The 16,744-nt window shown below is 43.1% G+C and overlaps 1 protein-coding gene across 1 annotated transcript in view; it reads left to right on the top strand.

Annotated features, from left to right (window-relative positions):
- CAPN9 (calpain 9) overlaps positions 1 to 16,744 on the top strand; it is a 1,247,204-nt gene that overhangs the window by 169,513 nt on the left and 1,060,947 nt on the right. The window contains exon 3 of the mRNA XM_077486535.1: positions 14,053 to 14,171. Within this exon, the coding sequence (XP_077342661.1) occupies positions 14,053 to 14,171 (119 nt within the window). The remainder of the gene's footprint in view (positions 1 to 14,052; positions 14,172 to 16,744) is intronic.

The raw sequence follows: 16,744 nt of genomic DNA on the forward strand, positions 1-16,744 counted from the left end.
CCATGCAATTCCCTCCAAGGGTAGACTAAACAATGCTTGTTCCATATGTATCCAAGGCTTCTCTTTTTGACCTACACACCAGTCCAATACTCGTGCTAAATGTGAGGCTTCATAGTAACCAACTGGATCCCGGAGTCCGACCCCTCCTCTTTCTTTTGGCAGGGTTAAGATATCTCTACGAACTCTCACTGATTTTCCCGCCCAAATAAATCGCATAAACCTAGTTCTCAGGTCCTCCAGGAACCCTCGGGATATCTTAATCGGCAAGGTCTGGAATAGGTATAGTATTCTTGGCATTATGTTCATTTTTATAATAATTCTACCAAACCAAGTAAAAATTTCCATCGCTGGAAGTCGAATTTAATCTGTCGTGCCAATGGTACAAAATTTAATTAGAATATTCTGCTTAGTTTGTTTGGTATTTTAGTCCCTAAATAGCATATGTGGGAGTCTGTCCATCTAAAGTCAAAGTATGACGATAACCGATTTTGAAAGTCAGCGCCCACTCCCATCTCTTCTGATTTACCATAATTTACCTTAAAGTTGGACATTCCTTCATATATGCGCATTTCCAATATTAAAGATGGGAGAGATATAAGTGGAGAAGTTTTAAAAAATAGCAAATCACCTGCGTATGCAGCCAATTTGGGTTCTTTTCCCTTTATTGCAATACCCCTAATATCTGGGTTGGCTCGTATAGTTCTTAAAAAAGGTTCCAATGTTAGAATAAAAATGATAGGTGAGAGTGGACACCCCTGCCGCGTCCCGTTACATATAAAGAAGGGTTCTGACATTGTATCATTTATCTTAATCCTTGCCCTAGGGGCCGAGTATAAGCTTATAATCCAGTTCAGCCTCCCCCTTCCCAGTTCCATATGTTGTAATGTGTTTTTTAGGAATGTCCAATCTACCCTATCAAATGCTTTTTCTGCATCTGTAAATAAAAGTACTAAGGGTTTCTGATGATGGGAGAAGTTTATGGCACTTACAACCCTCTGCGTATTTTCTCTGCCAGGAGTAAACCCCGCTTGGTCTGGATGTATTAAGGAGGGAATATGCATCAGTAATCTAGTAGCAAGTATTTTCGTCAAAATCTTCAGATCTACATTTAACAGTGAAATTGGATGATAACTAGAGCACTGTGATGGATCTTTCCCCTCCTTAGGAATTACTGTTATGTGGGCCATTAATGTCTCTGCTGGCAACTGCTGCCCATCCCGTATTGAATTAAATGCGGTTAAAAATGTTGGTGCCAGGTTTTTCAAAAAGTCTTATAATACCGCAACGTGTACCCATCGGGGCCTGGAGCTTTCCCTGGTTTTAGTGATTTAGGGGCTTCTTGGTGTTCCTCTAACGTAATAGATCCGTCTATATCCCCTGCTCTAACTTCTGACAACCTAGGCATTCCTGATGCCATTATGTATTCCTTTGCTTTTTCTCCTTTATTGGATGTCTTTAATATAGCTGCATGGCCCTCTATTTGATATAGACTAGAATAATAATCACTAAATGCCTTTGCAATTGACTGTGAGGAGTTAACTAATACATCCCCCCCGAGTTTTGATATGATCGATGTGGTTACGTGTTCTCATCTCTGAGTGCGTTAGCCAGCATTTTACTTGGTTTGTTCCCATACTCATAGAAAACATCTACATCTGGTTAGCTTAGCTTTTGCTTTATCCATTAATAGCATATTTAATTCTTTCCGTAACTGTGTTAACCTCGGTCTGCTGTGCCAGAGATTTCTTATGTGCCAATTCCAGTACCCCGATTTCACTGAGCAAGGAATCTAACTTGGCACCCAGAGTCCCTTTCCTATACGCTCCCAGAGAAATGAGAACCCCTCTCATGTAACATTTATGTGCTTCCCATAAATATAATGGGGTTATTTCATCAGATTCATTAGTTACAAAGAAGAATTCCAATTCTCGGCTATCTGTTTCTCATACTCTGATTCCCTCAATAATGTTTCGTTAATCTTCCAATTCAATTCCCGGGGACCTGGATCTCCCCATTCCATTCTATTACACAGTTTGCATGATCAGACAATGTAAATGAACCTATGGAGGCCTCGGATATACACGTCAGGGCATCTTGAGATATACAAATTTAGTCAATTCTAATGTATGTCTTGTGTTTTGGAGAAAAAAATGTATAGTCACCGTCGTGCACATGGAGGGTTCTCCAGCTGTCCATTAGTTGTAAATCCTGAAGTAGCCTCCTGGCTCTGCACAATTTTGCCCTCCATATGAAAGATGTGAGGCCCCCCTTGAAACGTCCAGACCAGGATCTAGCGCCATATTCAAGTCTTCTCCCAATATCAAGATCCCTTCTTTAGTTTGATGTACATTTAAATATGTCTCCAATGCTGTAACTTGGTCCTCATTCGGTAAATATAGGTTAACTAATGTAACATTTTGTTCGCCCAGCCATCCTTTTATAATCAGGAGATGACCTGTGTCATCTGTGATCTTGGATTCTTTCCACGGTATCTGTTTCGGGAGAATAATTGCTACTCCACTTGCCTTTGAGGTCTGAGAGGCACTATGGTACGTTGTTGGAAACCTCTGAATCCCTAGTCTTGGAATTTTATCCTTTCTAAAATGTGTCTCTTGTAAGAAAAATAATTTGAGATTTAAGTCTCCCCAATTCTGCCAGCAATCTAGTACATTTTTCTGGGCTATTTAGCCCCTTCACAATATAGGAGGTCATAGTTATCCTAGTCATCATTACGTTTGATTCTTATAAACCACCGGTACTGATGTTTTATGGCGAGAAGGGGGGGAGGAAGAAGGGGGAGGGGGAGAAAAAAAAAGAAAAAAAAAAAAGTTCTTAGGGTTTGGCAACCTTTCTGGAAACCCTAAGTAATGTATATACTTGGAAACCACTTTGTGCCAATGCAATAAGCCGGGCCACCCGCCTTAGAAAAAAAAAGTAATAATAATATTGTACGCCTCCGACTATCCCCCACTTGGAGGAGAGGCATTAACAGTGGGGAGAGTAAGTAAGTAGGACAGAGATCTGAGCATTGCTTAAGTGCAATACTTTATATTTTAATGCTTAAATTATTTGTAATGAGGGATCAACTGAAGCTGGTAAGCAGTTAATTTAACTGTTGGTGGCAGCACTGTTGCACAAGGTAGTGGGTGGTGGAGTTTAAAATTGTGTACAATTGTCAAGTGATCTGCTGTAATTGGCCACAGCAATCACATGGTACCAGCAGTGGGCTGGTACAGTAATCTGTCATTGGCTGTGTCCGGTGGACATGGCAGGTGACAGATCGTGCCTGAGCATAGTCCATGTTAGATTGAGTAACAACTTTTTTCTCATAATAACTTCAGGCTTGCTGTCAGTTCAGTTCTTAAATCTTCATAATTTTCCATTTTCCAAGTTGGTTTTACTGAGCGTTTGGGTAACGTGTCTGGCTCAGGGTCTTGTGCTAAGGGCTGCTGTGTGTTCACAGATGGAGCCTTTGTAACAAATGTTGACACAGGCAGATAATGGCTGAGTGATAAAACAAACAGGATACTGTAATATGAAACCTGGCAGCCTGAACTTAGGTTATGAGGTTTACCTGTGCTGATTGCTTGTTATTCTAGTAAATCTTGTCTGTATCAATACTGTCACCCAGAAATCCTGTAATTGGGCTGTAAAACTCAACTCAAATTCTGGCTCAACTACAAGGCCATAAACCAATTAGCCATTTTCCCTCTCCGGTGTCATGTGACTCGTTAGTGTTACAAGGTCTCAGGTGTGAATGGGGAGCAGGTGTGTTAAATTTGGTGTTATCGCTCTCACTCTCTCATACTGGTCACTGAAAGTTCAACATGTCCCGTCATGGCAAAGAACTCTGAGGATCTGAAAAAAAAGAATTGTCGCTCTAGATGGCCTAGGCTATAAAAAGATTGCCAATAGCAGTTGAGTGCACGTGCTCAGCGTCATATCCAGAGGTTATCTTTGGGAAATGGAGGTATGAGTGCTGCCAGCATTGCTGCAGAGGTTGAAGGGGTGGGGGTCAGCCTGTTAGTGCTTAGATCATACGCCGCACACTGCATCAAATTGATCTGCATGGCTGTCATCCCAGAAGGAAGTCTCTTCTAAAGATGATGCACAAGAAAGCCTGCAAAAAGTTTGCTGAAAACAAGCAGACTAAAGTCATGGGTTGCTGGAACCATGTCCTGTGGTCTGATGAGACCAAGATAAACTTATTTGGTTCAGATGGAGTCAAGCGTGTGTGGTGGCAACCAGGTGAGGAGTACAAAGACAAGTTTGTCTTGCCTACAGTCCAGCATGGTGGTGGGAGTATCATGGCCTGGGGCTGCATGAGTGCTGCTGGCACTGGGGGGCTACATATCATTGAGAACACCATGAATGCCAACATGTACTGTGACATACTGAAGCAGAGCATGATCCACTCCCTTCGGAGACTGGGCCACAGGGCAGTATTCCAACAGGATAATAACCCCAAACACATCTCCAAGATGACAACTGCCTTGCTAAAGAAGCTGAGGGTAAAGGTAATGACCAATGGCCAAGATGTCTCCAAACCTAAACCCTATTGAGCATCTATGGGGCATCCTCGAACGGAAGATGGAGGAGTGCAATGTCTCTAACATCCACCAGCCCCGTGAAGTCGTCATGGAGGAGTGAAAGAGTACTCCAGTGGCAACCTGTGAAGCTCTGGTGAACTCCATGCCCAAGAGGGTTAAGGCAGTACTGGAAAATAATGGTGGCCACAGAAATTATTGACACTTTGGGCCCAATTTGGACATTTTCACTTTGGGGTGTACTTACTTTTGTTGCCAGCGGTTTAGATATTAATGTCTGTGTGTGTTGAGTTATTTTGAGGGGACAGCAAATTTACACTGGAAAAGAAAAAGGGGAGTGTGGCTGGAAGAACCTCAATCTATACGGCACCTCATCCCTATTAGTCAGACCATTATATAGGAAAGGAAAAAGATGAGGTAGGGACCGATGTGCGTGTGCAATGTACAGGGATAGGGACAATTGTAGACACTCACTCAGCTTTAACTGAATGGACTGGTGTCTTTATTCAACCTTACTAAATATGTAACTATGAGGAAGGGGATTATAGAGGTGCCAAAAACTACAACGACACAATTATATAAAAAACATTAAACAAAATATTTTATTTAAATACACATTGTTTTTCAATGTGTATTTAAATAAAGTATTTTGTTGAATGTTTTTTATATAATTGTGTCGTTGTCGTTTTTGGCACCGCTATAATCCCCCCCTCATCTTTTTCCTTCCCTATATAATTGTCTGAGCAAATTTACACTGTTCTAGAAGCTGTACACTCACTACTTTACATTGAAGCAAAGTGCCACTTCTTCAGTGTTGTCACATGAAAAGATAGAATAAAATATTTACAAAAATGTGAGGGGTGTACTAATTTTTGTGAGATACTGTATGTATGATAGCAGTATTACAACAGTATAAATGTGTTCAAGCATAATACATGACACCTAACACGTGCTCTGCTGCTCTCCAGACGCCATGCATATATGCTGCATGTTCGACTAAGTTTGTTATAGACCAACAGTCCTATGATTTCCTGCATCTATGGCGAGTACCTTTTTGTATCTGAGAGACATATAACAGCCTTCGCTTAGTATGCTTTTGACCTGGCCACTTACTAAATCCCTTCCCACCAAAAGAGGCTAGTTTTGCCAGTCGTTACAACACCAACTGGGTTTCTAGTTCCATTGCAGCTCAGCACCCAGGACTGACCCCTACAGTCTGGCGGTAATTGGCAGCATCTGTATATAGTTACATAGTTAGTAAGGTTGAATAAAGACACCAGTCCATCCAGTTCAACCTGAGTGAGTGTCTACAATTGTCCCTATCCCTGTATATTGCACTGGCCCCTACGGTCTGGCGGTAACTTTGCTCATGGTGGCAGCATTGGTATATAGTTGCATAGTTAGTAAGGTTAACCACTTCAGCTCCGGACCAATAAACACCTTAAGGACCAGAGGTCTTTTTGCAATTTCGCACTGCGCTGCTTTAACTGGTAATTGCGCGGTCATGCAATATTGCACCCAAACGAAATTTGCGTCCTTTTCTTCCCACAAATAGAGCTTTCTTTTGATGGTATTTGATTGCCTCTGCGATTTTTTTTTTTTGCGATATAAATGGAAAAAGAGCGAAAATTTTGAAAAAAAAAGATATTTTCTTCTTTTTGTTATAAGAAAAATCGAATAAACTAAATTTTAGTCATACATTGAGGGCAAAATTTATTCAGCCACATGTCTTTAGTAAAAAAAATGTCAATAAGCGTATATTTTTTGGTTTGCGCAAAAGTTATAGCGTCTACAAACTAGAGTACATTTTCTGGAATTTACACAGCTTTTAATTTATGACTGCCGATCTCATTTCTTGAGGTGCTAAAATGGCAGGGCAGTACAAATCCCCCCCAAATGACCCCATTTTGGAAAGTAGACACCCCAAGGAAATTGCTGATGGGTATGTTGAGCCCATTGAATATTTATTTTTTTTGTCCTAAGGGATTGAATAATGACAAAAAAAATAAAAATTTTTTTTTTTTACAAAAAGTTGTCACTAAATGATATATTGCTCACACATGCCATGGTTATATGTGGAATTGCACCCCAAAATATATTCCGCTACTTCTCCCGAGTATGGGGATACCACGTGTGTGGGACTTTTTGGGAGTCTAGTCGCGCACGGCACCCCGAAAACCAATCACCACCTTCAGGATTTCTAAGGGTGCAAATTTTTGATTTAACTCCTCACTACCTATCACAGTTTCGAAGGCCATAAAATGCCAAAATAGCACAAAACCCCCCAAAATGACCCCATTTTGGAAAGTAGACACCCCAAGCTATTTACTGAGAGGCATGTTGAGTCCATGGAATATTTTATATTTTGCCACAAGTTGCGGGAATATTACAAACTTTTTTTTTTTTGCACCAAGTTGTCACTAAATGATATATTGCTCACACATGCTATGGGCATATGTGAAATGACACCCCAAAATACATTCTGCTGCTTCTCCCGAGTACGGGGATACCACATGTGTGGGACTTTTTGGGAGTCTAGTCGCGCACGGCACCCCGAAAACCAATCACCACCTTCAGGATTTCTAAGGGTGCAAATTTTTGATTTAACTCCTCACTACCTATCACAGTTTCGAAGGCCATAAAATGCCAAAATAGCACAAAACCCCCCCAAATGACCCAATTTTGGAAAGTAGACACCCCAAGCTATTTACTGAGAGGCATGTTGAGTCCATGGAATATTTTATATTTTGCCAAAAGTTGCGGGAATATTACAAACTTTTTTTTTTTTTGCACAAAGTTGTCACTAAATGATATATTGCTCACACATGCTATGGGCAGAAGTCAAATTACACCCCAAAATAAATTCTGCTGCTTCTCCCGAGTACGGGGATACCACATGTGGGGGACTTTTTGGGAGCCTAGCCACGTACGGGACCCCGAAAACCAAGCACTGCCTTCCGGATTTGAATATAAAATGCTATAAAAAACAAACTAACCAGAGTCACCCGTAACACTTATACGGTGATCAGTGGTGAAAGGGTTAACTAGGGGCAATCAGGGGGTTCAAATTTTTATTAGGTAGTATATGGGGGTCCCTGGCGCTATATAAAAACCTGACGGGGAACCTAAATAACTAACTGGCTAACCAGCGTCACCAGTGACACTTATACTGTGATCGCTGGTGAAAGGGGGTGAAAGGGTTAACTAGCAGCAATCAGGGGGTTAAAACCATTATTGGGTAGTATATCGGGGTACCTAGCGCTATAAAAACCTGGCGGTGAACCTAAAAAAATAACTAGCTACCTAGCGACACTAGCGACACTGATGCAGCGTTCAGAAAAATTATCGCTTAGTGACACTGGCAAAAGGGGGTGAAAGGGTTAACTAGCGGAAATCAGGGGGTTAAAACCATTATTGGGTAGTATATCGGGGTACCTAGCGCTATAAAAACCTGGCGGTGAACCTAAAAAAATAACTAGCTACCTAGCGACTGTAGCGACACTAATGCAGCGATCAGAAAAACGATCGCTTAGTGACACTGGCAAAAGGGGGTGAAAGGGTTAACTAGCGGCAATCTGGGGGTTAAAACCATTATTGGGTAGTATATCGGGGTACCTAGCGATATAAAAACCTGGCGGTGAACCTAAAAAAATAACTAGCTACCTAGCGACACATGCAGCGATCAGAAAAATGATCGCTTAGTGACACTGGCAAAAGGGGGTGAAAGGGTTAACTCTAGGGGCAATCAGGGGGTTAAATCTTTATTGGGGGGTGATAGGGGGCTACCCTGGACCTAACACTAACTGTCCTGACAGTTTTTACTGTCACAACTGACACTGAATGCATTGATCAGTAAAGAAATGATCAATGCAATCAGTGACACTGTGACTGGGGGGGGGGGATCGGGGGGCGATCGGGGGGCGATCGGGGGGGGGGATCGGGGGGGGTTTGTGTGCCTGTGTGTACCTACATGTCAGTGTAGTGTTGGTGCACACTTACTTTTACTCTTCTCCTCGTAGTCCGGTCAAAAAGACCGCCCCGAGGAGAATGACATCACTTCCTCCTTCCTGTGTAAACAATACACAGGGGAGGAAGCTTCTCATTGGCCAGGAGCGATCCAGAGGGGGTGGCCGAAAACCAACGGCCATCCCCTCATCACGGAGCGCTCCTGGACCGAATCGGACCGCCGTAAACAGCGGGAGGGGGTCCGATCGGACCCCCCACCTGCTGGAAGGCAATCACGTAGATGTACGTGATTGTGCCTGCCTGTGCCATTGTGCTGACGTACAATGGCAATACGGCGGTCCTTAAGTGGTTAAATAAAGACACCAGTCCATCCAGTTCAACCTGAGTGAGTGTCTACAATTGTCTCTATCCCTGTATATTGCACACACACATGGGTCCCTGCCCCCCAGGGAGCCCACAATCCAAGGTCCCCATTCATATACAAAGGCCAATTTTGGACAGAGGCCAATTGGCCTACCTGCATGTCTTTGGGGTGTGGGGGGAGGCCCACGCGGGCACGGGGAGGGCATGCGGACTCCAGGCGGGTGGTGGTGTGGTTGGGATTGGGATTCGAACCAGTGACCCTTCTCATTGCTAGGCGAGAGTGCTAGCCACTACACCACTGTGCCACCACCACCAATATGCATTCTTGGTTTTAATATGTAGCGGCTTTCACATTACTCACATCTCTCTTCGCTTTTGACTGATAGCAATTAGCGCCATCTTTAGACACCTCTAAAGCAGAGTCCACAAACCGTGTTAGTGTCATGTATTATGCTTGAACAAATTTATACTGCTATCATACACATGTTCATTGCCACAAAATGTGTACTTTCATACATGTTTTTAATCATTATTGTACCAATAAATGTTATTTTTAATCATCATCAGACAATTTCTGGTCAATAACTACATAGTCCCAATCCTAGAGGGTTCATTTTTGTAGATGACTACAGAGAGAGGGAGGGGGGTGGACTATACACACGTATGGTGAGAGAAAGGGCTTAGCTTAGACAGCAGAACACAGCTTAACTAGATGCTGTCCGCCGGCCGTCAAATGACGTCTAGGCGGCGCACCTATTGTGGCGAGAGGCCGTCATATGACGTCCTCCCGTTTTAAACAGGGAATGCGCGCAATCGCATCCCTGTTCCTTCAGTGGCGGCGTGTCACGGAGACACCGCTTGCCACCAAGGGGGTGAACAGCCATTGGGCATGGCTGTTTACCACGTGATCGGCCACGATGAAGTCACGGCTGATCACAGTTGGTTCCACCCCCACTATGCACAGCGTGCGTTCGCGAGCTCGCTGAGCGTGCATGTCGGTGGTGGCGTGTTCCCGGGAACACTGCTCGTCACCAATGCTGGTAAACAGCCATTGGCTGACTGTTTACCCACATGATCAGCTGTGATCCTTTCACAGCCGATCACTAAATGTAAACAAACCGCAGTAACGGGATGTTACCGGGTTCTCCTCCTCACACACTGATCACGTGTGAGGAGGAGATTGCGGTAACATCTCGTTACCGCTTACAGTACACATCAAGCACACTGATTGCCCCCCCCCCAATAAAGAGGACCTGTCACCACCCATTATAATACCTGTCACTCACAGTCCATCAGAGTACCCGAGTACCTGTCACAGTCCATCAGAGTACCCAAGTACCTGTCACAGTCCATCCGAGTACCTATCACAGTCCATCCGAGTACCTGTCACAGCCCATCCGAGTACCCGAGTACCTGTCACAGCCCATCCGAGTACCCGAGTACCTGTCACAGCCCATCGGAGTACCCGAGTACCTGTCACAGTTCATCTGAGTACCCGAGTACCTGTCCCAGTAAATCTGAGTACTTGAATACCTATCACAGTTCATCTGAGTACCCGAGTACCTGTCACAGTCCATATGAGCACCTGAGTACCTATCACCGCCCTTCAGAGTACCCAAATACCAGTCACCAGGCCATCAGAGTACCCCAGTACCTGTCACCAGGCCATCAGAGTACTCAAGTACCTGTCACCAGCCCATCAGAATACCAGAGTACCCATCTGCAGCCCATCAGAGTACCCGAGTACCTATTTGCAGCCCATGCCTCATAGAATATACGTTGGGGTGTTTGCTTTCCAAAATGGGGTCATTTTGGGGGTAATTCCATTGTCCTGGTGCTCCGGGACCTTCAAAAGTGTGATGGGTAGGAATGAAATGAGATGTGTCGTTTATGCTCCTAGAACGTCTGAAGGTACTACTTCAATGTTTGGCCTCTGTATGTGGCCAAGCTGTGTAAAAGTCCTACACATGTGGTATCGCCATACTCGGGAGGAGTAGCAGAATGTGTTTATGGGTGTAATTTTTGCTATATACACGCTACGTGTTAGAAATATCTTATAAATTGACAACTTTGTGTAAAAAAACAAAATACGTTTTCATTTTTTCCACATTTTCCAAAAACTTCTGGAAAAAAATGAACTGTTCAAAAGACTCTTTATGCCTCACAGATTATAAATTGGGGTGTTAGCGTTCCAAAATGGGGTCATTTTATGGGCAATTCCATTGTCCTGCTACTCCAGGGCCTTCAAAAGTGTAATAGGTGGCTGTGAAATGAGATGTGTCATTTTTGCTCGTAGAACGTCTGAAAGTGCCACTTCAATGTTGGTGCTCTGTATGTGGCCATGCTGTGTAAAAGTCTCACACATGTGGTATCGCCATACTCGGGAAGAGTAGCAGAATGTATTTTGTTAGTGTAAATTTTCAGTGATTGGCACCGTAGTTTGTAGACTCTATAACTTTCACAAAGACCAAATAATATACACTAATGTGGGTTATTTTTACCAAAGATATGTAGCAGTATAAATTTTGGAAAAATTACTAATTAGCAACATTTTATGACAGAAACAAAGAAAAGGGCATTTCTTTTCACAAAATTTACGTTTTTTTTAATTATAGCACAAAAAATAAAAAACCCACTAGTGATTAAGCACCTCAATACAGTGCACTTACACTCCCTTCCTGACCAGACCAATTTTCAGCTTTCAGCGCTCTCACAGTTTGAATGACAATTACAGGTACTCGGGTACTCAGATGGACTGGGACAGGTACTCGGGTACTCAGATGGGCTGGGACAGGTACTCGGGTACTTGGATGAACCGTGACAGGTACTCGGGTACTCGGATGAACTGTGACAGGTACTCGGGTGCTTTGATGGGCTGTGACAGCTACTCGGGTACTCGGATGAACCGTGACAGGTACTCGGGTACTCGGATGAACCGTGACAGGTACTCGGGTACCATGATGGACTGTGACAGGTACTCGGGTACTCTGATGGACCGTGACAGGTACTCGGGTACTCTGATGGACCGTGACAGGTACTCGGGTACCCTGATGGACCGTGACAGGTACTCGAGTACTCTGATGTGCCGTGACAGGTACTCTGGTACTCTGATGGGCCGTGACAGGTACTCTGGCACTCTGATGGGCCGTGACAGGTACTCTGGCACTCTGATGGGCCGTGACAGGTACTCGGGTACTCTGATGGGCCGTGACAGGTACTCGGGTACTCTGATGGGCCGTGACAGGTACTCGGGTACTCTGATGGGCCGTGACAGGTACTCGGGTACTCAGATGAACTGTGACAGGTACTCGGGTTCTCAGATGGACTGGGACGGGTACTCAGGTACTCAGATGGACTGGGGCGGGTACTCGGGTACTCTGATGGACTGACAGGTACTCGGGTACTCTGATGGGCTGTGACAGGTACTCGAGTACTCTGATGGGCTGTGACAGGTGCTCAAATACTCTGATGGACTGTGACAGGTACTCTGATGGACTGTGATTGACAGGTACTATTGAGGGGTGGTGACAGGCCCTCTTTATTGGGGGGGGCAATCAGTGTGCTTGATGTGTATTGTAGGTGGTAACGAGATGTTACCGCAATCTCCTCCTCACACACGATCGGTGTGTGAGGAGGAGAACCCGGTAACATCTCGTTACCGCGGTTTGTTTACATTTTAGTGATCGGCTGTGAAAGGATCACAGCCGATCACGTGGGTAAACAGCCAGCCAATGGCTGTTTACCAGCATCGGTGACGAGCAGTGTTCCCGGGAACACGCCGCCACTGACATGCACGCGCAGCACGCTCCCGATCGCGTGCATGCGCCGTGCACAGTCGGGGTGTGACCATCTCTGATCAGCCGAGATTTCATCACGGCCGATCACGTGGTAAACAGCCATAACCAATGGCTGTTCACCCCCTTCGGTGGCAAACGATGTCTCCGTGACACGCCGCCACCGAAGAAACAGGGGTGCGCGCGCACGATCATGCGCATTCCCTGTTTAAACAGGAGGCCGTCATATGACAGCCTCCCGCCACAATAGATGCGCCGCCTGGCTGTCATTTGACGGCCGGCGGTCAGCAACTAGTTAAATATCACTAAAAGAAAGCTCTATTTGTGTGGAAAAAAGGACGCAAGTTTCATATGGGTACAGTGTTGCATGACTGAGTAATTGTCATTCAACCTGTGAGAGTGCTGAAAGTTGAAAATTGGTCTGGTCAGGAAGGGAGTGTAAGTGCACTGTATTGAGGTGGTTAAAGATATAGAGCAATGATACGCCATGTTATGGACACAGAGAAATGATAATAATTCACATAGTGTAACACAACACAAGGATGAAAAGATAAAGAAGCTGCATACTCAGTAAGCAATTCATTCAGCTGCTGAAAGTGCCTAAAACGGAGGATTTAATATCACTTTAAAAAAATTAATACAGCATGACTTGTCTTCACCTGCTTTCATTCTTTCTACACAACTGATTTGTATTGTATTTTGTATTTTCACCTACATATATTCCTTTTTGATCATTAGCACCTCTTTGGTATACTTGTTTATTCATGTGCTGGACCATATATCTGCAAAATCCTTGAGGCCCCTTTCACATGGGCTTCCGATCAGATCTGCCTGTCAGTTTTTCAGGCGGACCTGAACGGACACTGCATTGTCCACTATGGAGCAGAGGATGTCAGTGTACACTTACCGCCATCCGATCCTGTCCACCAAAAACAGGTGGATGATGGTCATGTTTTCCATCTGTCTGGTGGATCGGATCGGATGGCATAAGATGGAAAAGGACAGGCAGTCTATTTCCATGTGATTGCCCCATAGAGGAGAGCAGGACTGCTATGTAGAGCAGACACGGACCTGCTCAGCGGGGATCAGCGGAGAGATCCTCTATTGAGCAAGCAGATTTGGCATAGCTGAAGCGTCCGTGTGAAAGGGGCCTAAGTGCAAGTAAATCTGGTAAAATTGATGTTGTTTTAAAGGCAAAGCGTGGATACACCAAATATTCATTTGATTTGGATTTTTTTTCTTTTTAGGCACTTTAAAGGTTAATTGATAATTCAAAAATATAACTTTTTAAACAATTATCACTTTATAGCCTTTTTTCCTAAAACTTTTTCACAGAACCATTTGTTTTTTCATAGTAGTAAAAGTATTTTTATTTTTTTCAGGGGACTGCTGGCTATTAGCTGCTATTGCCTCTCTCACTCTCAATGAAAAACTACTATACAGAGTCGTTCCACCTGACCAGTCATTTGGTTCTGGGTATGCAGGAATATTTCATTTTCAGGTATGAATTGTGCATATGTTTTTCATTTAATATTTATTATGGAAAATATTTGCTTCCAGCAGCATTCAATCCTTCGATCCAATCAGAATGCGTTTCAGATTTGTTTTCCAAGATTAATCTACCTTAAATGGACATTGTCACCTTGCGCATTGTCATGGAAATGTAATGTTTGGCAATGAGTTGATCAGTTGTTCCTAATTGTCAATAGATTGGCTACTGTAGCAGAAAGAACAGATAGACACCCAGGAGTGATGTCCAAACTGTTCTAGTTTATTAGGCAAAGGCAGAGGTTATATACAGTGCATCTGGAAAGTATTCACAGAGCTTCACTTTTTCCACATTTTGTTATGTTACATCCTTTTTTTTAAAAAAATTGATTAAACTCATTATTTTCCTCAAAATTCTACGAACAATACCCCATAATGACAACGTGAAAGAAGTTTGTTTGAAATCTTTGCAAATTTATAAAAAATAAAAAACAAAATAATTCCATTTATTGGGAGGTGGGCCTATGTGGCGGCAGTGCTTTGTTGACTGGGCCTCAGTGTACAATTGATGGGCTGGATTTTAGCTCTTTATGAAGACCCTATTGCCCATGTCAAAGTCAATGGTATGTTCCCTGACCATTTTACTATTCATGGTGGGACCAGACAACGCTGCCCTTTATCCCTTTTGCTGTTTGCTCTGGTCTTGGAGCCCTCCTTAAGGATCATCCAGGGCCATGCAGATATCACAGGGATCCATATAGGTTCCATGGAACATACGTTATCAGCTTATGCAGATGACCTCTTCTTCTACCTTTCCATGCCTCACATTTCCTTCCCAGTCCTCATGTCAGAATTGCATATGTTTAGATACTTCAAAAAGAACAGCTTGTGAGTAGGCAGGTACATTTCAAAAATACAATGTCAAATTAACAAGGGACACCAACCAACCTCCTTGAGGTAAAAAAAATACAAGATAATAATGGTGTTGTGGTAACTTGACACACAAAACGAGAAATAATATTATGGAGACAGAATGGACGGTAACACCCCAAAGCAGGGTCAGAGGGTGCTGATCACCCCTGGTATATTGCAAACAAAAAAGAAAAAGTGTCCCCAAGGTGGGGCTTTTTACCAGCATATGTTACCTGTGGAAGCTAATAAATGTAAATGTAAAGAAATACTGACATGTAGCAAAAAGGCTAGTAAAATAAATATTTTATTGATAAAAAAGAGGATTAAATAGGTAACACAGTGGTCGGGGACTGAGCTCCACTATGTAAGTAAAAATGTATAGTATTACATGTATAAGCAAAGATACACATATACATACGATTATAATGCTTGGAACATAGTATCAATGCAATAAAAGATATATGTATATAGATAATATAAACCCTTTACGCGTTTGGGCCCTCTCGGGGGTCTTCTTCAGAAGGTTATTATCTATTATAAAAAAGGGGGAGAGACAAGCATAAGTATATATCCATACATGATACACTGTGTTGTGCTGAAAATAGTCTGCTGTAGGCAGAATATACATCAAACATTGTGAGATTACACAGTTAGCGATCAAGTAATGTATATTGCGACAATAAATACCTATATTAATCACAAAGGGAATCCTCTTTAAAAGGCCGGACTAGACTCCGTCACTTCTCCCATAGCCTTCATGGATTTGCCGACCTTGTATAGATGGAAGTAGTGGCTAACTCTACCACAAAGGGAGAGCAAGGAAAATGGGTCCAAGGGGTAAGTAGCTTACAAGGGATCACATCCCTATTGCTACCTCCAACATACAATGGTGGAGGGAGATATGGGTATGGACAAACAGGATTAGGAGAGGGGGCAACCTACAGAGAAAGAAAAAGTATGAGATATATATATATATATCGAGGGCCCTATTTAGAAACTATCACCTCTGTATAGAGAGATAGGAAATACCCACATGCAGTGTCAGGGGTATACATATGTAGCAGTGAATCCTGCTATTTCAATGTAGGATGCTGCACTAAGTTAAAGTATAAACAAGTGCATGCACAGAAAGAAAACTAACACCAACAAGGAACACCATATACAAAAAAAAAAAAAAAAAAAAGAGAGGGTAAAGTGAACAAAAGCACAAGTGCAAAATAAACATAACACAGACGTGACTGAAGTGAAAACGTGAAGGAAAAGTGGGAGATAAAAGTGCAATGGTGTTGCAAAGTCCAATATACCCCAGCGTGACAACAGTGATACTGGGATTAGACAATATATATGTACCTGTAACCAATTTCCAATAGGTCCACGTTAAATAGCAGAGCCCAAAGGAAGGCACTATGATAATTAGTGGTAAGGTGATTAAGGGTGGTAACCTTTACAATAAAGCCCCTCACATTAATATGTTTTCATGAGGCGAAAAAGGTCTTATGTCTGCAAATGAACAAGAGGTAATATTATACTCCTGCTAGCAGAACTATATATAGTGCAATAAAAAGAATGTAGAAAAGCATTGAGTAAAAAGACCCAAGAACTTACCCAATGTGTGGAAACGATACAAGTGCTATCCTGTGGTTGGAGGAATAGTTTACCAGTGTGAGGGGGTGG

Source organism: Lithobates pipiens, unplaced genomic scaffold, assembly GCF_037356315.1.
Source record: "Lithobates pipiens isolate NorthernLeopardFrog02 unplaced genomic scaffold, aLitPip1_a1.2 Scaffold_18, whole genome shotgun sequence".
In the NCBI taxonomy this organism is placed as follows: domain Eukaryota; kingdom Metazoa; phylum Chordata; class Amphibia; order Anura; family Ranidae; genus Lithobates; species Lithobates pipiens.